This window comes from Alternaria conjuncta (genome assembly GCF_024043145.1).
Source record: "Alternaria conjuncta strain BMP 0040 chromosome Unknown scaffold_10, whole genome shotgun sequence".
Classification (NCBI taxonomy): domain Eukaryota; kingdom Fungi; phylum Ascomycota; class Dothideomycetes; order Pleosporales; family Pleosporaceae; genus Alternaria; species Alternaria conjuncta.
This window is the reverse complement of record NW_026250099.1, coordinates 1,427,723-1,448,622: the sequence shown is the minus strand read 5'-3', so window position 1 is coordinate 1,448,622 and position 20,900 is coordinate 1,427,723. Positions and strand designations below refer to the sequence as shown.

The 20,900-nt window shown below is 54.7% G+C and overlaps 6 protein-coding genes across 6 annotated transcripts; 2 read left to right on the top strand and 4 right to left on the bottom strand.

Moving 5' to 3' along the window:
• Nucleotides 1–266: 266 nt before the first annotated feature.
• Nucleotides 267–1,003, bottom strand: J4E85_007538 (uncharacterized protein; the record flags this gene model as incomplete). Its single annotated transcript, XM_051471770.1, has 2 exons — nt 267–296; nt 356–1,003. 2 exons carry the CDS (start codon nt 1,001–1,003, stop codon nt 267–269), a joined length of 678 nt encoding a protein of 225 aa, XP_051324844.1.
• A 741-nt stretch (nt 1,004–1,744) lies between these two features.
• On the bottom strand, nt 1,745–3,994 carry J4E85_007537 (uncharacterized protein; the record flags this gene model as incomplete). The annotated part of the gene is made up of 3 exons (XM_051471769.1): nt 1,745–3,705; nt 3,758–3,923; nt 3,986–3,994. 3 exons carry the CDS (start codon nt 3,992–3,994, stop codon nt 1,745–1,747), a joined length of 2,136 nt encoding a protein of 711 aa, XP_051324843.1.
• An 899-nt stretch (nt 3,995–4,893) lies between these two features.
• On the top strand, nt 4,894–8,375 carry J4E85_007536 (uncharacterized protein; the record flags this gene model as incomplete). Its single annotated transcript, XM_051471768.1, has 3 exons — nt 4,894–4,939; nt 4,991–7,310; nt 7,490–8,375. The coding sequence occupies 3 exons, from the start codon at nt 4,894–4,896 to the stop codon at nt 8,373–8,375; spliced, it is 3,252 nt and encodes a 1,083-aa protein (XP_051324842.1).
• Nucleotides 8,376–9,002: 627 nt separating this feature from the next.
• Nucleotides 9,003–12,895, top strand: J4E85_007535 (uncharacterized protein; the record flags this gene model as incomplete). Its single annotated transcript, XM_051471767.1, has 2 exons — nt 9,003–12,623; nt 12,686–12,895. The coding sequence occupies 2 exons, from the start codon at nt 9,003–9,005 to the stop codon at nt 12,893–12,895; spliced, it is 3,831 nt and encodes a 1,276-aa protein (XP_051324841.1).
• Nucleotides 12,896–15,770: 2,875 nt separating this feature from the next.
• J4E85_007534 (uncharacterized protein) lies at nt 15,771–17,122 on the bottom strand (the record flags this gene model as incomplete). Its single annotated transcript, XM_051471766.1, has 2 exons — nt 15,771–16,940; nt 17,030–17,122. The coding sequence occupies 2 exons, from the start codon at nt 17,120–17,122 to the stop codon at nt 15,771–15,773; spliced, it is 1,263 nt and encodes a 420-aa protein (XP_051324840.1).
• Nucleotides 17,123–17,910: 788 nt separating this feature from the next.
• On the bottom strand, nt 17,911–19,262 carry J4E85_007533 (uncharacterized protein; the record flags this gene model as incomplete). The annotated part of the gene is given in 2 exon segments (XM_051471765.1): nt 17,911–17,933; nt 17,951–19,262. 2 exon segments carry the CDS (start codon nt 19,260–19,262, stop codon nt 17,911–17,913), a joined length of 1,335 nt encoding a protein of 444 aa, XP_051324839.1.
• Between the last annotated feature and the right edge of the window lie 1,638 nt (nt 19,263–20,900).

Below are 20,900 nucleotides of genomic sequence, written 5' to 3'. Positions count from 1 at the left end.
TTTGCATCGTTACCTGTACTGCAAAGAGCAGAAGTACGTTGATAGAATGCCTAAGCGTGGGCGTAGCATCGATCCAACAATATCTCACGAAAGAGAAAAACTAAACACCCTATAGCCTACATTAAGATGAAAACGTGCAAAGTAGGGGATCTAACGTCAACGTCGGCTCTAGGGTTTTCAGTTTGTCCCTTGTTTGAGGTGGTCACCACCCCATTCATCTCATAATCCTCTCCCAAAATGTCAGCCCCTCCCGTACATCCACTGCCTTAACCCTCATCTCCACCCCCTTCTCCTCCCTCCCAGGAATTGTCAAAAACCCCATCCTTTGATTCCCCTCCACAATCAAGCTACACACCGAGATCGTCACAGTCTCCAAATCCGGCGCTCCAAGCCCGCCGATCAAGCTCGTAAGACTGCCCTTCGGCCCTAGTTGCAAGCACAGCTCAAGCATATCCTGTGCATCTGTATAGTCGATATCGATATGTTTGACCATCTCCCGGATGGCTTTAGGTAGGATGGCGACAGCGGAGAGGACGGTGTGTTTGTAAGTGATTTCGCCTTTAATGTTGATGTGTAGGGTATCTATGTCTGGGATGAAGAGGCAGGGTTTGGTCGCGCCGGATTCGCTTCCATCCTGTGAGTTGGAAACGGGGAGGTGGAGGTGATGCGTCGCAGCAGCGAGGAATTTGCATTCGGCGGAGAAGAACTTGCTGGTTAGGTGCAGGGTGATGTCCCGATTGACAGAGGCGTGGACTCGGTAAAGTACTGAGCAGGGAATGCTTGCTGCTAGTACAGAGGCTGCAGAATGGGGTCGGCGAAATTTGATGTCGGCGTGGAGATGGCGGGGGGATGCGTGGATGGCATTGTTCCAAGCGTATTTGATGATGCGGGTTTGGAGTTCTGCGGGAAGGGAGTCGAAGGAATTGAAGACTGATGCGGGTTTGTCTACGGGAAGTGTTGGCTGTGAATTTGGCTTGCCTTGCATGATGTTGGATTTTGGCATGTTTGAAGCGGTCTTCATAATCTTGATGGTATTACGTAGTATGCTGTAGAATTTTGAGAACGAGAATGGAAGGCGAGGAAAGGACTTGGTGTTCTCTAATATATACAACATTAATTAATGAATTAACGAACCTTGGTTAAGATGTGGCAGTCACGCTGGGTTTAGGCGGACGGTATGTTCAACCATGGTACAGCCCAAAGACGATATATGACACAGCCACCTCGTAGAAAAAGCTTTGAAGAGGTCTGCAGCCTACATTAACGTAGAAACATGCAAGGAAGGTAACCTAACATAAATGTAGGCTCCAGAGTGTTCAAGTTTTTCCTTATGTATGATGCATCAAGAACATGAACAGACCGAAAACGATTGCTCACGCATATTTCTTAATGTTTTGTGATTACAGTACATAGATACCATACTTCATCGAAAGCCTTGCCCCAGCGATCCAAAACATGGAAGCCAAGGACCACATAAAGCGCCGATCCACCCATCCTGGTCCCATCTAAACAGGGACTTGAAAAGGAAAACCCGCACAACCCACGCCGGCTACGAAGAAGGTATGGAAAATCGCTCCCAGAAAACATGATAAAAGCTAGAGCACATGGTTGCGGATGTCGCCAGAGACGAACTCGCCTGGAACAGACCGCGTCATGTTTGCTATGGCAGCCATTAGCACGGAACCGAAGAAGAAAGAAGGGGTATCAGAGTCGGTGAGGATGTGGAGGTGCGGTCAGGCAGTGTTTATGACTCGCCTCCTGTTGATGCTGCGGGAGCACCTTCACCACCTCTGAAAGATCCCCTTCCTCCGCGGCCTCCGCGTGCGCCTCGCTCGCCACCTCGTCCACCACGAGAAGCACCGCCACGGCCTCCGCGACCGCCGCGACCACCCTCGCTGTCTGAGGCACCTCCACTTCGGTAGCCGCCGCCTGAGACACCACCACGGGTGCTGGCTTGCCAGCTGCCGGCTCCGTACCTAGGCTGGTTGGGACCAGGGCCGCGCTCGTTGTACACCTTGACGGTCTTGTTGTCTGGGCCGCCCCTAGCGTTCCTGACATCGTCCGCAACGCGACGAAGCGCACCGTGCATGTCCTGCGAGGTGGCGAAGTGGGCGACGAAGAAGTGCTTGATCTTCTCCATCTTCTCGACCTTGGACCTGTCTTCCTCTGCGAGCAGACCCTTGGCTTCTTCCTCATCCTTTACACCGGCGATAAAGAGACCCTTGCTCTCCTTGCGCTCGACGGGTTCCCGGGGAGCGGGAGATGTAGCCTTCTCCGGCGCGCCGGTGCCATTGGGCTTGACCTCGCTTGGAATGGACTTTTCAGCAGCATTTGCTGCTGTGTTGTTGGCCGGAGGCTGGGGTGTAGCGGCCTTGACGGACTCCTTGGGTGCAGCAGCAGGGGCGGGCGAGGGTCCGGTCCGTGCAGCCTGGCCAGCATTCTGCTTCTGCTGTTGAGGAACCGGTGGGGTCGCAACGGCAGGGCGGGGCTGCTGAGGAGCGTTCGCTGGTGGTCCGGCTGAACGACCTGGGGCAGGCGAAGGCTGGGCGGAGGGGCTGGGGTTCACGGCAGCTGGGGGACCAGTGCTAGTGTTTGCAGCTGCGGGCTGAGTCTGGCCAGGTGCAACCTTTCCGCCTCGGTGAGCGAAGTTGAAACCTTGGGCCCTCATCTCAGTACCGATTCTGCCATTGTCAATATCCAGTACGAGCCAACCATAAGCAGCATCCGCAAGGTTGAAGTTCCACATGTTCTTGAAAGCGCTCTCGTCGATTTGGCCGCTTTGAGGACCAGGAGCAGGGCCACCGAATGGGTTGCCGCCGTTGGCTACGGTTGGCATCTTGTTTACTATGTCAAGTGCCAGTGCCAGCAGGCGTTGTTGAGATTCGCTGTCAGCGACCGCAGGCTCGACTTCAGTCTTGACTGTATCCCAAACATCGTTGAAGGAGGCCTTGGATGCAGCGAGCTTTCCGCGGTAATGGTCGAGAGTGGGGTTGACACTGAACTCGTTGTAGGAGCTACCGTAGCGGAAATGCAGACCAGCGGAGACGGAGAAGTCGGCCTTGAGCGTGACGGACAGTTGGTTGAGCAGGCCTTCGCGAGCGGGAGATGCGTGGGTGACGAATATGCGGGTTTCGGTCGGGTCGTATACGCGGTTGGCTGTGTCGACCAGTTCGCCCATCTGTAGCAGGGTAGTCCACATGGTGCCCTGTCCACCGGCAATGGTCGTCCTGCCCTCGCCGTTGTCGAAGAGCTTGTGCATGACGACAGCGCCACCGAGACCGAGCAGGCGCAGCTTGACGCCACCTACATCGAGCAGCCGCGAATGCGCCTCATCGATGATGTGCAGGTTGTCCACCTTGTACTCGCCCGATCGCAGCTTCTCCAGGACCTGAACATCCTCGCAAGCACCCCACACGGTGTATACTGGCACGTTCAGGGTGTATGTCTTGTTGAGGAAGAGGGGCAGTTCTGAGAGTGGCAGGTGCTCCCGTGCGAAGCGCTCCTTGATAGGCGGTTGCGGAGGGGCTGTGGCAATGGAGCGCTTAACTGCATCTGACAACAGCGGTGAGTACTGTGCCACGTGCTTGAGAGTCTTCTCGGCGATGCGATCGAGCGAGCGGTCGTCGTAGAAGCCAAAGTCGCCGGTGTGGATGATGTAGTTTGCGCGGGCGTCGGCGGCGAGCTGGTTTAGCGATTGCAGGTTTCCTGACTGATGTTAGCGATGAAGTTGATGTTCTGGTGTTGTTATCGCCCTCACCTCGGACATCTGCAATGCACAGCACTCGTACGCTTCCCTGCTGGATCACGCGGCCCTGGTTGGGGAGCAGCGGGACAGCTCCAGGCGCTGGGCCTGAGGGACCACCGGGAGCGCCGCCATTAGGGAGGTAGTTGCCTGGGTAAGGGCGCGGCTGATTGGGAGCTTGCTGGATGAGGTCAGTATCGATGTCACATGTTGTCAGACTGGAGCGGCAATTGCCAGACATACTGAAGCCATGGAGTCGGAGGCGGAGGGGTCGAGCAACGTGTCCTGGTGAGGTATGCAGATGGCTGGGGTGGGCGGCGGAGATGGGGTGGGGTATTACAATTTCGGAGTAAGAGAGAATGTAGTGGAAGAGCCTCCTCTTTAGTGATGGCAGCGGCGAGTTGTCTGGTCTGCCGTTGCTCCTTCTGTTTTTGCTAACAGCTTTCCGCCGCACAGACCCTGGCCTAGCGCGTCCTATCAAGTCGCGTTGGAGCTGTCTGGAACCTCTACATCTCCAGCTCCCCCAGCTTCCTCCATCCATTGAGCTTTGTTTCCTCATGGTATCGCTGTTTCTTCATCTCGTTTCTGTCATGGAAGCTTCTGACAAGATGGCTTTCCTCTGCATTACCTCCTGGCATGCACATGGCAGCACTGCCAACCATCGCGGTCTCGTCTCCTAGCTACCTGAAGAGCTGTCACCAACTTCAGATGATGGCATTTGACACACTACTTTCTCCATAGGACTCTTCCTCGGTCTCTCTACGAAGCAGCTTCAATGCTTGAGCTCGAGAACCTCTGCCAGCTCACACAGCCGATCCTCAGCGCAGTCTGCCGACGCACCAGGTCAGACTCTACGACCACTAGCCAACAAGGACACCGAAAGGAGAGTCCCCACCGAAGGCTTTCAGCGCTGCTACGTGCTCCTGCAGCGTTTGCTTCTCGAGTTTGCCGCGCTCGTTTGCCATTGGTCGGTGAGCCGGCTTACCTAACTTTTGGACCCTAATTTTTGGACCCACTAAAAAAGTTGAAATCCCACCTTCTTCTATCGAGCGGCGCTCTTTTCACAACTGTAAATATCAAAGGTCTTCGCTGCCCCGCGATAGATCACCACAGCCTTGCTTTCTACACAACCACACCGTGAGAGCATCGCCATGGACGAGCAACAGTTTGTCCAGCTGCTCGAGGGCCTCATGGAGCGTATGTTACCCAACCCCGCTCTACCACAGATCCTGTACTGACATTCTCCAGCCGACACCGAGCGTGTCAAATCCGCTACCTCTACCCTCAACAAGAACTACTACAACTCCCCCGCCTCTCTCAATGCCCTCCTTCAGATCCTCTGCGGCCACCCCAAGCCTCAACTCCGCCAACTGGCGGCCGTAGAGGCTAGGAAGCTGGTGACGAAGCACTGGGCCAACCTGCCTGCGGACCAGAAGAACTCTCTCCGCAACCAGCTGTTCCAGTTCACACTGAACGAGGACGTGACTCTCACACGGCACTCTGCTGCCCGCGTCATCTCGGCTATCGCGTCGCAAGACTTCGAAGATGGCGAGTGGGCTGACCTACCCGGCTACCTCCAGCAGGCTGCTACCAGCAACGAGGCGCGCCACCGTGAAGTCGGCACCTACATCATCTTCACCACGCTTGAGTCAGCGGGCGACTCGTTCCCCGGCAAGCAAGCCGATCTGTACAAGCTGTTCAGCTCCACCATCCAAGACCCCCAGAGCGTTGAAGTCAGGATCAACACCATGCTTGGTCTCAGCCGCTTAGCTATGTTGCTTGAGCCTGACGAGAGCCCCAAGGAGCTTGCTCTGTTCCAGGAGTCTATCCCTGGCATGGTCAACGTTCTGAAGACTACTGTCGATGAGGGTGACGAGGACCGCGCCATGCAAGCTTTCGAGGTCTTCCAGACTCTTCTTGGCTGCGAGTCCGCGCTTCTCGCAAAGCACTTTGGCGATCTCGTCCGCTTCATGCTCGAGCTTGCGTCAAGCACCAACGTCGAAGACGACTACCGTTCCCAGGCGCTCGCATTCCTCATGCAATGCGTTCGCTACAGGAAGCTCAAGGTGCAGGGTCTGAGGATCGGTGAGGAGATGACCCTGAAGGCTCTCCACATCGTCACCGAGCTCGGTGACCTCTCCAGCGAGGAGGAGGATGTCACTCCTGCCCGTTCCGCTCTTGGACTTCTCGATATCCTTGCCTCAAGCCTACCTCCTAGCCAAGTTGTCATTCCCCTTCTCAAGAACCTTGGCAACTACTTCCAGTCGCAGAACCCCGACTACCGTCAAGCCGGTATTCTGGCTCTTGGCATGTGTGTCGAGGGCGCGCCTGACTTCATTGCTACCCAGCTCAACGAGATCATGCCCATGGTCCTGCACTTGTTGGAGGACCCTGAGCTCAAGGTCCGAGCTGCCGCTCTCAATGGTGTCGCTCGCTTGGCTGATGACCTGGCCGAGGACGTTGGCAAGGAGCACGCCCGCCTGATCCCCGCCATGATCAAGAACTTCGACCTCGCCGCCAACAACATGCAGGGTTCGGATGACGAGCGCAACCTTTCTATTGTCCGTGGTAGCTGCCATGCTATCGATTCTCTCATCGAGGGTCTCGAGCCAGAGGACGCTGGCAAGTACGTACCTGAACTCATCCCACGCTTCAGCAAGCTCTTCCACCACGAAGACCTCAAGGTGAAGAGCGCAGCTATCGGTGCCGTTGGCTCCATCGCCTCTGCCGCTGAGACGGCCTTCATCCCCTTCTTCGCCCAGACCATGCAAGAGCTTTCGCCATACGTAAGGATCAAGGACAGCCAAGACGAGCTCGATCTCCGCGGTGTCACTTGCGATTCCATGGCCAAGATTGCGTCCGCTGTCGGCCCTGAGCCTTTCGAGCCATACGTTATGCCACTAATGGAGGCCTCCGAGGAAGCTCTGCACTTGGACCACCCCCGTCTCAGGGAGACCAGCTACATCCTCTGGAGTGTCCTGGCCAAGGTCTACGAGGAGGGTTTCGCTAAGTATCTTGCCGGCATCGTCAAGGGACTCAACGACTGCCTTGAGCAGGAGGAGACCAACCTTGATCTCGAGTTCGGTGAGGAGGCGGCAGACCTGGCCGGCCAAGAAGTTACCATCCAAGGCCAAAAGATCAAGGTCGCAGCTGCTAGCGATGACGACGACGATGACAGCGACCTGAACGAAGCTCTCATGGCCGGTGATGACGACGACGACTGGGATGACCTCGAGGGCGTCAGCGCTGTTGCCATGGAGAAGGAGATCGCGGCTGAAGTCTTCGGAGACATCATCACGCACACCCGCCGTGAATTCATCCCTTACATGGAGTCGACTGTCACCAAGCTGCTCGAACTTGTTGACCACTCCTACGAGGGTATTCGCAAGGCTGCTATCAGTACGCTCTGGCGCACCTTTGCCTGCCTCTTCGGCATGGCCGAGGGCGATGGTATGGGCAAGTGGCAGCCTGGTCTTCCTCTAAAGGTGGACATTCCCGATGAGCTGAAGAAGCTGGGCAACCTCGTCATGACTGCCACCATGACAATCTGGCAAGACGAGATGGACCGGTATGTACCCTCAACTTTCTTTCCTGACACACGTTGCAAAGATGACACAACTGTCGTTAATCCCAGCTCACTCCGATGCCAAAGTGCACTTGAGGTGAAAGCGAAATCACGACTGAGCAACTCTCAACACTACTACATATACATGATGTATACCTGAGAATCTGGCTAACGTTCTCCAGTGGCACTGTCACCGACATCAACCGTGATGTCGCGGCTACCCTCAAGGTCTGTGGACCGGCTATCTTGTTGACCGACAACGGCACCGTTGTACCTGATCTTTGCCAGCACCTGCTTGCTGTCATCACCAAGCGTCACCCTTGCCAGCAAGATCTCGGCGACGAGGCTGAGGAGGAGATCATGGATGAATCCTCCGAGTACGACTGGCTCGTGATTGAGACGGCCCTTGAGGCCGTCACCTGCCTCTCTGTCGCACTTGGCGAGCAGTTCGCTGAACTGTGGAAGATGTTCGAAAAGCCAATCGTCAAGTACGCCAGCAGCCAGGAATCCACTGAGCGCAGCGCTGCCGTTGGCGCCATTGCTGAGTGTGTCGGCAACATGGGTGCCGCCTGCACTCCTTACACCACTAGCATGCTGAAGCTCTTCCTCCACCGCCTCTCAGATGAGGACCCAGAGACCAAGTCCAACGCTGTCTACGGTATTGGCCTCCTGTGCGAGAAGACGACCAATGACGACGAGATCCTCAAGTCATTGCCTACCATCTTCTCCAAGCTCGAGCCTCTGCTCGATGCTCAGGACCAAGCACGTCTTCTTGACAACACAGCTGGATGCGTCAGCAGGTTCATCGCGAAGCACCCTAGCAAGCTTCCCATTGCCGAGGTACTGCCCCGCTTGGTGCAGCTCCTGCCTCTGCGTGAGGACTACGAGGAGAACAAGCCTGTGTTCGGCATGATTGTCAAGCTCTACCAACTCAACGAGCCCACAGTGCAGCAGCTCACATCTACGCTGATGCCCGTGTTCGAGAAGGTTCTCGGCCCGCCTGAGGACCAGCTCGAGGACGAGACGCGCTCGCAGCTTGTTGAGTTGGTGCAGCATCTGCGCAAGTAGGAAGGTTTCGTTTTGCTAAAAGAGAGGGATACCCGTCGAAAGACACACGTGATGGATTTAGGCATGGGATGGTAGGATAGGATATAGACACGGATTTACGATACCATGCGCATGAATGAATGTTCAATATACAGACTGCCCTGAACTTCAATGTGGTGAAGACTGTGATAACCTCGAGCATGTGGATTGGTGTTGGGTGGCTGAGACGCGTGACAAGGGGCCCAAGCTTCCTGTTCCTGGGCCGGCGCGCGCCATTTATCCAAGCTGGAGCAGTGACGTCTGCACCCCAGACACTTGCGGCTGCCTGTGCGCCCACGCCTCACCACAACACCAACACTCTCCACAGCGAGCTGTCCCTTTACAACGCCATCCCATTCCGTGCGCATTCATTCACTAGCTTCATAACAGCGCGCGAGTGCTAGACGCTCCTGGATCGCGCTTGCCTCGTACATAGCTCCCGACAGCTTCGCCCGCCACCTCGGCTCGAACGTGTAGTCCTCACCACCCATCGTCTACCATCGCCCTTACATCGTCGATTTCTTCGCACTCTTCTATATCCGATCGCACCTAGTCTTTCATACGAAACCGCGTCGCGATCGGTCCCAGCGCTCCGGCGCATCGCACAAGATGGTGCAGCCAAGCACGCCAGGATGGAAGGCCATGACGTTTGGCCTGCTCTCCATCCTCACCGGATCAGCTCTCGCAGGGCCAGACCTGACATCCAAACACGAGAAAGGAAGGTGCGCGATCCGCGGACAGTGCGGAAAGCAGAGCTTCTTCGGGTCGGAGCTGCCCTGCCCTGACAACGGCCCGGCCAAGACGCCGGACAGCGACGTGCGGAAGAAGCTGGTCGACATCTGCGGCAGTCAGTGGTCAGACACGGATATTTGCTGCGACGAAGACCAACTCGACGCCCTCAAGACGAACCTCGACCGCGCCACGCCCATCATCAACGCATGCCCTGCCTGCAAGGAGAACTTCTACAACCTCTTCTGCACTTTCACCTGCTCTCCCGACCAATCCACCTTCATCAACGTAACGCGAACCGAGCCCAAAGGAGACAAGTACCTCGTCACCGAACTAGACAACCTGGTATCCGACGAGTACGCGTCAACCTTCTACGACAGCTGCAAGGATGTCAAATTCGGTGCGACAAACGGCAAGGCTATGGACTTTATTGGAGGTGGCGCGAAGAACTATACACAATTCCTCAAGTTCCTGGGCGACAAGAAGTTTTTGGGTTCGCCCTTCCAGATCAACTTTCCTCGGCCCAGCGAAGACGAGTTCCCTGGAATGGATGCCATGAACAAGCACGCCTACCCATGCGACACTGACGACGAGAAGTATCGTTGCGCCTGCCTCGACTGCGGTGGATCATGCACTGAACTGCCAGAAGTGCAAGAGGAGAAGCAATGCCACGTTGGTCTGCTGCCCTGCCTATCCTTCGCTGTCATCATCATCTATTCCTTCTTCCTCGGCTTGCTCTGCACTGCTGTCGCAGGACACGTCGCTTACAAGAATCACTCGAAACACAAGACCGAGCGTATGCGCCTGTTGCAGGACACGAGCCCTAGTGACGATGAGGACGAAGGCGATATCGTACACAACGTTGGCATGTTGGATCGCCCCACTAAACACTACTTCATCAACACGTGGTGCGATCGCATGTTTAGCCGTCTTGGCTACATCTGCGCTCGCTTCCCTGCCATTACCATCGTCACCAGCGTCATCGTGGTTGGCCTGATGAGTTTGGGATGGCTGCGCTTCCAGATCGAAACCGACCCTGTCAATCTATGGGTCTCTCCTGATTCCGCTGCCGCGCAAGAGAAGACCTTCTTCGATGAGAAATTCGGCCCTTTCTTCCGTGCTGAACAGGCTTTCCTTGTCAACGATACCCACGGAGAAGCCGGACCCGTTCTCAGTTACGAGACTTTGGATTGGTGGTTTGGCGTTGAGAACCAGATCCAGCGTCTTAAGTCTTACGAGCACGGCGTCACTCTCGACAAGGTCTGCTTCAAGCCAGTAGGCGACGACTGTGTTGTTCAGTCTGTGACTGGATACTTCCAAGGCGACTTTGCCAATGTTTCTCCCGACAGCTGGCAAGACGACCTACTGCAATGTGTCGACAACCCTTCTCAGTGCTTGCCAACCTTCCAGCAGCCGCTCGACCCTCATCTTCTTTTTGGCGGCGTCAACGAGACCGTTCTGGACGCCAAAGCGCTCGTCGTTACATGGGTTGTGCAGAATTTCCCCAAGGGCACCCCAGAAGAACAGCGCGCCATGGACTTTGAGAACGAGATGAAAAACTACCTCAAGTTCGTATCTGATGAAGCTCACAAGAGAGGTCTCCGACTGAGTTTCAACACTGAGGTCAGTCTTGAGCAGGAATTGAGTAAGAGCACCAACACGGATGCCAAGATCGTGGTCATCAGCTACATCATCATGTTCCTGTACGCATCCCTGGCTCTGGGCTCTACCACGCTCACCGTAAAGTCCGTTCTTCGCAACCCCGCGAACGCGTTTGTGCAGTCCAAGTTCATGCTTGGTACTGTCGGTATCTTGATTGTCCTCATGTCTGTGTCTGCATCGGTCGGATTGTTCTCGGCAGCCGGTATCAAAGTCACCTTGATCATCGCAGAGGTCATTCCTTTCCTTGTTCTGGCTGTTGGTGTTGACAACATCTTCCTCATTGTCCACGAGTTTGAGCGCATCAACATCAGCCACCCCGAAGGCAGCATCCCAGAACGTGTATCACGTGCACTTGGACGCATGGGCCCTTCTATTCTACTCTCTGCGCTCACAGAGACCACCGCATTCGCTCTTGGGTGTGCCGTAGGGATGCCTGCCGTACGAAACTTCGCCGCGTACGCTGCAGGCGCTGTCTTCATCAACGCTATCCTCCAAGTCACCATGTTCATTGCTGTTCTAGCTCTGAATCAGCAACGTGTGGAGAACAACCGAGCTGACTGCTTCCCGTGTGTTCGTGTCGGTCGTGCTGATCCCGGATACCTAAACGGCGGCATGGGATACGGCGCTGGCGAGGAAGGCGCACTTCAGCGATTCATCCGCAAGACCTATGCTCCGGCGATATTGGGAAAGAAGACGAAGGTCGGCATCATTGCGCTATTTTTTGGAATCTTCACGGCTGGTCTCGCCCTGTTCCCAAGTGTGGAGCTAGGCCTTGATCAACGCATTGCTATCCCCAGCGATTCTTATCTCATACCTTACTTCAACGATCTTTACGACTACCTAGATGTCGGCCCACCAGTCTACTTTGTAACCAAGGAGCTGAACGTTACCGAACGGAAGCCTCAAAAGGAGCTTTGTGGACGCTTCTCCACCTGCGACCGAGAGAGCTTGGCCAACATCATCGAAGCGGAGCGGAAGCGACCTGAGGTCTCTCATCTCGCAGCTTCAGCCGCCAACTGGCTTGATGACTTCTTCCTATGGCTTAACCCCGAGAACGAGAAGTGCTGCGTCGACGACAAAGGCAAGCCGTGTTTTCAGGGTCGTCAACCACCTTGGAACATGACCTTGTCGGGCATGCCCGAAGGCGAGGAGTTCATCCACTATCTTCAACTCTGGATCGACGCACCGACTACAGAAGACTGCCCGCTAGGAGGAAAGGCTGCTTACTCTGACGCTCTAGTCATTGACTCGAAGCACCTCACCATCCCCGCATCGCACTTCCGCACTTCGCACACGCCTCTCCGCTCGCAGAGCGACTTCATCTCTGCTTACACCGCCGCACGTCGCATTTCGAAAGAGATCTCCAAGGACGTCGACACGGAAGTCTTCCCCTACTCCAAGTTCTACATCTTCTTCGACCAATACACGACCATCGTCCGTCTAGCCGGCGCCCTCATCGGCTCCGCCCTCGCCGCCGTCCTCGTCATCACCACCATAATGCTCGGCTCCCTAGCCACGGGTCTCGTCGTCACCCTTGTAGTCGGCATGACAGTCTCTGCCATCATCGGCTCCATGGCTGTCCTCGGCGTCTCCCTCAACGCCGTTTCGCTCGTCAACCTCATCATCTGCGTCGGCATCAGCGTCGAGTTTACCGCACACATCGCCCGTGCTTTCACCTTCCCCAGCCGCGCTACCATGGAGAAGGCACCAAGACACCGCTTCCGCGGCCGTGACGCCCGCGCCTGGACCGCCATGGTCAACGTTGCAAGCAGCGTCATCAGCGGCATCACCATCACCAAGATCCTCGGCGTGGGTGTCTTGGCTTTCACGAGGAGTAAGGTATGTCATATCAAAATCCCCACTTTCCCCTTCCGTTCCTCCTTACTAACGAGACCTCCCAGATCTTCGAGATATACTACTTCCGCGTCTGGGTCGCCCTCGTTCTTTGGGCTTCAACACATGCTCTTGTTCTCCTCCCGGTTCTTCTGTCGCTTGTAGGTGGTGGTGGCTACGTCGATCCTGAAAGCGATGGCGGGCTTGAACAGGACCTTAGAAGACGCCAGTACCCTGCGCTACTCGCTGAGGACGACGAGTATGATAGTGATGACTAGGCGTATCATGGTTTCTTGGGGAAGCATTGGTGTAGTATGTTTTAAAGATGTGGGTTTGGGATAATTGAGGTTTGGGATGCATGGATGGCGTTTTCCGGTGGGTTTGGCTTTGCCCGATGAGGGTGGCGGAGGAATGAAGGAGAGGGATGGCGATTGAGAGATGAGGAGAGGGAGGGGTGATGATGTAGTTTGTCTCTCCGTTTCTGGCTCTGGAATGTGGGCTGGTATGCATTACGCTATGGGATTAATTTGATCATATATTGTGCAAATGTAAGACTTCAATGTCGAATTCAATGTGGATGCATATCTGCCGTTTGTAGCTTGCCTACGCCACCCCTAATGCGTGCTTGATCGGAATGTTAAAGCATACGTGTTCTAGCTACTACTGTCGTAGTCTGTCCACGTAGTACATTTCTCTGTTTCATACTCTTTTTGTCAAACGCATTGCTGTTAGATACCTTGATGTAGATAGGCTGGGTTATTTTTCTGAATGGAACGTTAACAGCGGGATATATACCAGAGTCTAGTATCTACGTCGTGCTATTCCAAATAGAATGCAAGGTAAAACGCTGCACTATCGGTGTCTAGCTTACATCTAATTCATGTTTGGGGAGAAGATGTTTAGATAAACAGAGTAGTAGCTAACTTGTAACAACAAGATGTTAGTTCTAGTTCGCATTACTAGATGTCCCAGAACCCAGCGAATACACATGCAATTATCAATTTCAATCTCAAACATAAGGCGAAACGCTACCACGTTTCCGTATCGCTTCTATCTCCTTCACGTATTCACGTGTAGATGCCTAACTATACCACTATACCTCTAGTTTCTCTCAAAGCCGGACGGATACCCGTGCGATATAACCGTCATGTGCATGCGTAACACGACGATGTTACCGTCGGGCTTATGTACGGACAGGTGCGGTGGAGTTACGCGTGGCGTGTACGTTGTGTAATTTCGCGAGGTTTATGCGCTAGCTGCGATAAGGTCGTAATCTAGCGGGTGTACGTGTGTATCCGGTAGGATAGGGTGTATCGGATACGTTAGATGGTTTTATACGGTATGTGTATCATATACTACAATGTCGGTATGTAGCTTATGTGTGAATGTATCTAGTAAGGTGTACTGTGGCGGATACGTTGTAGGATTCCACGTCGTATGAAGGCCAAATACTGTAACGTCGTCGTCGAGCTCATGTGTGGATGTATCCGGTAAGGTGTAGCGTGGCGGATACGTTGTATCAATCCTTTTCATATACCTACCAAGCGCTGCAACGTCGCCTCCCAGCTCCCATCACATTGACTTATACACACTACCCCCTGATATCTACATGCACATCAACTTCTTCACATTTACATCGAACACAGCAACGTAGCCGCCAGACTCATATATTATTCACTACTAAACCCCCAAATTCCATCACTGCATAGGGCAGAACCCCAAGCAAGTAGTAACGAGAGCCTCCGAACAGCTACATTCAGTATCCACATCACATAGATAACAACAGCCGTCAGGGTCGCAGCCTACATACCATCTCTTTGCATTCGGATCACGTGCACGCGCCGGTACATGAGGAACAGCCAGATTAGCCGGGCGCTGAGACGACAATGGTGGTAAACGAGTGATTTGGTGCGCCGCAGGGACGGGCTGTGCTGTGCGATTCGAAGGAGTTGGCGGTGCTGTTGGCGCTAGCGAAGGTGAAGGTGTAGGTACTTCCTCAGTTTCCCTCAACTCTTGACTCCCAGAACGACGCAAACTTTCAGCATACAGACGACTACCATCCTCGTTCATGAGCTCGGTGAACCTCGAATCACCAGACTTGCGGCCTTCAGTGCGATCTGGGGGCGCGAGCGATGAGGCTGAGGACTCATGTAGGCTCCTGGGACGCTCATTCGGATCGAGAAGTGTATGGGATGAGCCATTGTGGGCGCCTAGCTGATCTTCTGAGTCAGCTCCACCACGCATGAATATCATGTCGTCTCGAGAGGGCTCTGTTTGGACGTAGTGAGAGTATTGAGGAGCGATGCCTCTGTGGCTGAAATACGCTCGTGCAGTTTCTGATGCTGGCAGGCGACCTGGTGTGACTATCCATGCGCGACTTTGACCGTCTCGGGTTCTCGCTATGGTAGACAGCGTAGGGTTTCGTGGGGGAAGGCCATCTCCAAAGTGAAGGTCGTCGGACTCGCTCTCGGAACAGCTGCAGATGTCATAATCGATTGAGCCTGACTGGCTTATCGGGCCTTCGACTTCAACAACTTCAGCATATCTCCGTTGGTCCCTCAATACCACAGCCGACGCTGAAGATAGAAGGCGAAGCTGTTGCAGTGTTGATCTGAGTCGTGAAACCACGGGGGGAACAACTGGAGCCGCAGGCGAATGTTCAACGAGCGTTGTTTGACCACTGTTCAATTGCGATGGACTGACATATGCTCCTTGCGGGTGCGATGGGTTGACACATGCTCCCGGTGTATGCGGGGTGGCTGAGGAGAAAGCTTCGACGACGGTTGCAGGGCCACTTTCGACTTGCGATGAATTGTCTAAGGATGCTACGAAGTGTGGGGTCGGCGCGAAGCCAGGCGGAGACGTTGCTGCATGCGTTGCTGACAACTAATCAGTAATCGAGCTGAGAGGCGACATTGAGCTGAGAGGCGACGGGCGATACGCGGTGTTGTAGGCTTTGTTGTACTGCACATCCTTCCAGTCTGGCAGAGCCGCAAATTCAGCGTCGGACATAAAGGCGGGATGCGAACCTGGCCGCGTGTTGTGAGTGTATTCGACCGGACGCTTCAGCCACAGGCTTGCGACATGCTGTCTCCGATGTCGCTCTTGTAATCGGGTCACCCAGCTTTGCGCTTCTTCCTGCTCTTGCTCTTCCTACGAGCCGACCTCGTCAGCCCAGCTGCGTCCCTTCTCCATGGGCGATGGCAGGCCGAAATCGTCTGTGTCCTTCACCTTCTCCTTCACTTTCTCCTCTGCAGGTGCCTTGCCCTTGGCTGAGGGTAGTTCAGGGAAGTCTGATGCTGAAGGCGGGACGTTGTCGCGCTTTTCCCGAGTGTTTGCCGGCCTCTCATCGGATCCTCGGTAATCGCCACGGCCACCCCTGCTGCCACGGCCTCTACCTCTGCCTCGTCCGCGGCTAGACTGTCCCGCAGGCTCATGGTAGTCTTCGCCTCCGTTGTGTCCGTTGTCGACCGGTCTCGAGGGTGCGATGCCACCATGCGCGCCACGTACAGCGCCTCGTCGCTTCTCGTCTCCAGTGCCAGAGAAGCCATCTTCTTTCTCAAAGTCCCACTCCCTGCCCCCTTGCGCGTTGAGCTTGCGCTGGCGGTTCTTCTCGCGTTCGCCCATCATCTGTTGGCGACTCTGGCGCTCTGCCTTCTGCTTCTCCGCGAGAGCCTTCTTCCGCTCTATATCCTGCTTCTGCATGACGGCTTCGCGTGCCTCGAAATTGCCCTTGTCGGCCTCGGCGCGAGCATGGGCGCTCTGACGGGCTTCGTTCTTAATGCGCATGTTGGCTAGCTTCGTGTTCAGCTCCTCTTCTGTCAGGCGCGTGCGTGCAGGGCCGCCAGTCAGGCCTCTGTCTCCGCGCACGGCGTGTGTGGTCTTCTCCTTGGGCTCGGTGGGTGCAGAAGGCGGGGCTGAGTTGTCTGCGATATCGGTAGTGGCAGTCGCGGTCGGCGCAGCTTCCTTTGGAGCCTCAGGTGCCTTCTTGCCGTTTTCCTCTAGTCGGATGTCGGTGTTGTGCCCGCCGCGACCTCGTCCACGGCCCCTTCCCCGACCTCGGCCGCGACCTCCTCTATCGGCGTTTCTTGGCTCACGAGGCGCATGCGGTGCGAGGTGTGCCTGCGGTGCGGTCGGCAGTTGTACTTCCTCGGGAACGAACTCGGGGGCGGAAGCTTGCAGCTCGATGGGGTTCTGCTCGACGACTGGCTCGGCGATAGGCGTGATGTCGTCGTCGAAGAAAAGGTCGTCTGTGCTTGCCGTCTGAGCGAATGGATCTATTGACGGATCGTCGAAGGCGGGGTCGTAGGACGTGTTGTCGATCTGGCGGGGGTTAGTCTTGTATATGAAGCAGATGCCTAATCCAACAGTAGGAGAGAGGCCAGGGGCAAAGAGTGCATAAGTCAACATACCTGTGCTGGCGCTGCTTCTGGTTGAGCGACGGTGACCTCGGGCGCTGACTGCTCCGCCTCGCCAGGCTGGGTAGCCCATCTTGACTTGAGCATGATGACTAATAACGAGTAGTGCTAGAAATAGTATCTAGAACGAAGTATGGAGTTGGACGTTATTTAGCGATGTTGGGTAGCGATGTGAGGAGTCTTTGGTCGTTGCGGCTGGCCGAATTACTTGCAGGAACCCTGGCACCCAAGTCCGTGCGGCAACACCTCCCCGCACCTGCAGTCTAGACCCGATGGGTCCTTCCCCCACGTCCATGGTTCTGTGACAGCTACTCCAAAGCGTACTCGCTGCTTCTTACATAATCCTCTGTGCACGTAAATTCAAGGCAATGACTCCTCGAAACCCATGTGTACAGCTCATACACGGCAGCATTGAACAGGTGTCTTGCAGCCTACATCAAGCCCTCGAACAATGTCATACCAGATACGAAGGCAATGTAGACTCCAGGCATTATTATTATTCTGCTAATCTTGCTACCACTGAAGTAGACCACAACATGAAAACCCCCAGCTCCGTAACACATTCCCCCAGCCCATGAACGCCGTCGCTAAGTCGTAGAGATGATATACAAGGCCATCCAGCCAATAAAATTACAAACGCATTAACAGATAACAAAACTCCGCACAAAAGCTACTCTGGTTCTCCGCACGAACCAGGAATGTCATCAGAAACCCTCACGACAGAAGCAACATACGGGTACACCGGAACACCAGACCCATGCGTATACCCATCTTGCCCATCCCCCCAAGGCAAGCTCTCCTGCGCAGGCCAAACCCGCCCTCCCTCAGACTCAGACTTTGAACAAAACGTCAAAGCCGCAATTCCCTTCCCAGGCTCAAGCGGTGAAGTCTCTCGGCTCTGCTGCCGCGAAGAACCCGGTGAGAGTTCCGGTGGATCCGTTGGCTGGTCTTCAAGCCAGCCGAGTACCTTTTGGCTCACGGTTTCTGTGAGCGGGTTGCCGACGTTGTCGAAATCCTGGCCGGCGAAGGTGTACTTGACGATACCGGGGTCCGCGAACGAGGGTGCGTGGGAAGGGCGTTTGGCGAGACGCATTTCATGCTCGACGGACGCTAGGGTGCGAGAAGGAATTGGCGGCTTTGTTGATCCAGCACCGGGGTTGGGGGATTTGTAACCCGTGGAGATAGGAGCGCTGATTTTGGAAATGCCTTGGGCTTTGACTTTCGTAAACAGTTCATCGAGAGCTGATGGAACCGTCAAATCAGCTTCAGTCAAGCCCGTCTTAATCGGCGTGATCACAAAACCGTTGTCATCGAAACACTTGCGAACTGGCTTGCCAATAAGAGCCGGCGTCCACTCCAAGTCATGCACCGGCTCCTCCCGATGGAACTCGGCGTCAACAAAAACCCTGTACTTGCAGCGAATCAGCCTCTGGCGCGGCGTCTCCATATTTTCGTACAGCGCTGCTTCTAGAGCCTTGCGGAGGGCGGCAACACCATATGCCTTTTCAAACGCTTTTGCGTTTTCGGTAAGCCATCCTGGGGCGGTGTCTTCTTTTGTGGGGGTGATTTCGACGGGTGGGGTTTGGGCGACTATGGTCTTTCCGAAGAGGAATGCTGGGGCGGTGGGGTTGAGCATGCTGGTTTGTGTAGTGTTGGTTTTTGGAGGGGAAGGAGCAGTCTTGAGTAGGCTGACTTGTGTGGTGATGAGTTTTGGAGGAGGAGCGGTCTTGGGATAAGATATACTATCGGGCTCTTGTCCGAGTTTGGTTGGGTTGCTGGCTACCTTGGTTAAGGTGTTGTTCTTGGAGCCAGTAGGAACGTCTTCGAATACAACCACGGGCAAATGTGTGCAGAGGTGCGGTTGCAGCGTAGCGGTCTTGGTATCGGTGATGGTGTGCGTTCCAGTAAGAGCCGCGATGTTGGTGACGGCTTTCTCTTGACTGGACGACTCGTCTCGAGAAAGATCGGACGACTCCACGATGACCTGCGCAGGATCCTTTACCATGGGCGCCGGTCCTGCATTTCCAATAACGTCTCCTTTCATAGGTTCAGTCTTGATGATAACGATGGTAGCGACCGGCGCGTACGAGGCCTTGTTCGCGGTAGTCTTCTCGGCGGCGGCGGTGCGCTTCGCCAGCGCCTTCTCTTTCTGCGCCCTCTTGTGATTCTTCAAGCCCTTGGTCTTCTTGCAAGCGACGTCGCCGGTAGCATCCTTACGAGAAGCCATATTCGCGGTTCGCAGTGAGAGTGCGACTAAGTGCTGTCAGGGGTGCTTCACATCACCGGCGCAAGTTCTGACTTACATATATTAATGACAGTAGTATAAACAATAGTATGGTTCAGCGTTCAAGACCTAAGCGATGACTTCGGTTCAAGACAACTAGGTATACGCAATAAAGCGGGCGATTATACAAGAGATTCCAAGGAATGTAGGGAGCCTTTTCCAGTGCTTTCGGGCTGCGGGCGATGGTGTTGCGCGGGTAAGATCACCTGGAGTGGAGCGCAAGCGGGTTGAGCGTACGCTGGCTGCGGTAAGGTATCGACTACTACGAGTGCCGCGCGCTGCATTACACACTAGTACCGCGAGAGTGGAAGTGATGTAATATTGTGAACAATGGCGTCCGTGCGTTTAGACAAAGTAAGAGTGAAAGGAATGACAGTGTGACTGAACATGCATTGTTTGACAATCACATTGTTCAGGACGTCTCGGTCATCACGTGGAGTTGGCAAAGCATGAGGATGTAGAAGGAGAATTTTGATGTCGTGAGACAGATGTGGCATAAGATATCTGAAGGATGGCTGGAGCGCTGCAAGATTAGGCGCACCAGTCCAACTCAACAAGAACTCTTGGAGCCAAAACGACTTTGACAACATGTCCTACTGGCTCGACCTTTGGCGAAGATCTTCCATCCAAGTTCTAAACTTTCGTAGAACGTTCGGCGCTGCTTCGTTACCTTGCTATAAAGAAGCCGCAGTCCATGCGCCGAGCGAGTCCGGTGGGTTGAAGCTCGCCAAGACCTCGGCGCACGAAGAGGTTGTATGTAAGGGTTATGCGGTGACCCGCGGTAACTTCGAGGACCTTATGCTCGCAGTCGCTGTAGATTGCTGCCCACTATGTAATGTTGGCGTTGCCGGACTAATCGAACGTAGTGGTATGGCCTTTGTGGCGGACAACGAGCTGGCCTCCTTTGTGAGCGCACGGCAGACAGACGACGAGTGAGCTGAATTGCATCTCGGAGCGTGGCGTATCGACGTGTGGCTTAAACAGACCTGACGGTGCTCCGTATACCTGAGTTAGCTTTCAGTATGTCTTGATGGTTGGGATAGGAGGAAGTAAGAAGGCGCGCACATTTAACTTGTAGAGCTCTGCTCGAACACCCTGTGACTGATCCGGAGACAGTGGAAGTAGCGCTTGCGCAACGACATCTATAATGTCGGTCTCATAGGGACAGAAGTTGGTGGAGAAGGTGGAGGTCTTGTGTTAGCCGTGCCAACTACCCTGTGCGTTTTGCGTGGGAGCGAGACGAAGAAAGTCAACACAGACATATCATCTGACGCAGCAGAAGCAGCTCAAGGCAGCAGTACGACTAATTTTCGTCACGAGATAATCTGACGTGACGGTCGCGACCTTGCTGTACGTCTAGTGGCCATTGGGATAAATTTCGCGCTCTTGTTGGCAGACTAACCAGTTATGATAGCGTTGCTCTTGGAACCTATTGTTGAAAACCAGGATCAAGGAAGCTTGGTTCGCCTGGAAGGAAAATAACGGATGTAACCGCTGCTGATCGATAGGGAATCTGCGCCCTCGTGGAAAAGGACGGATGATACCAACCTCTGCTATTGAGGGAAGACGTGAGGAAGAGCG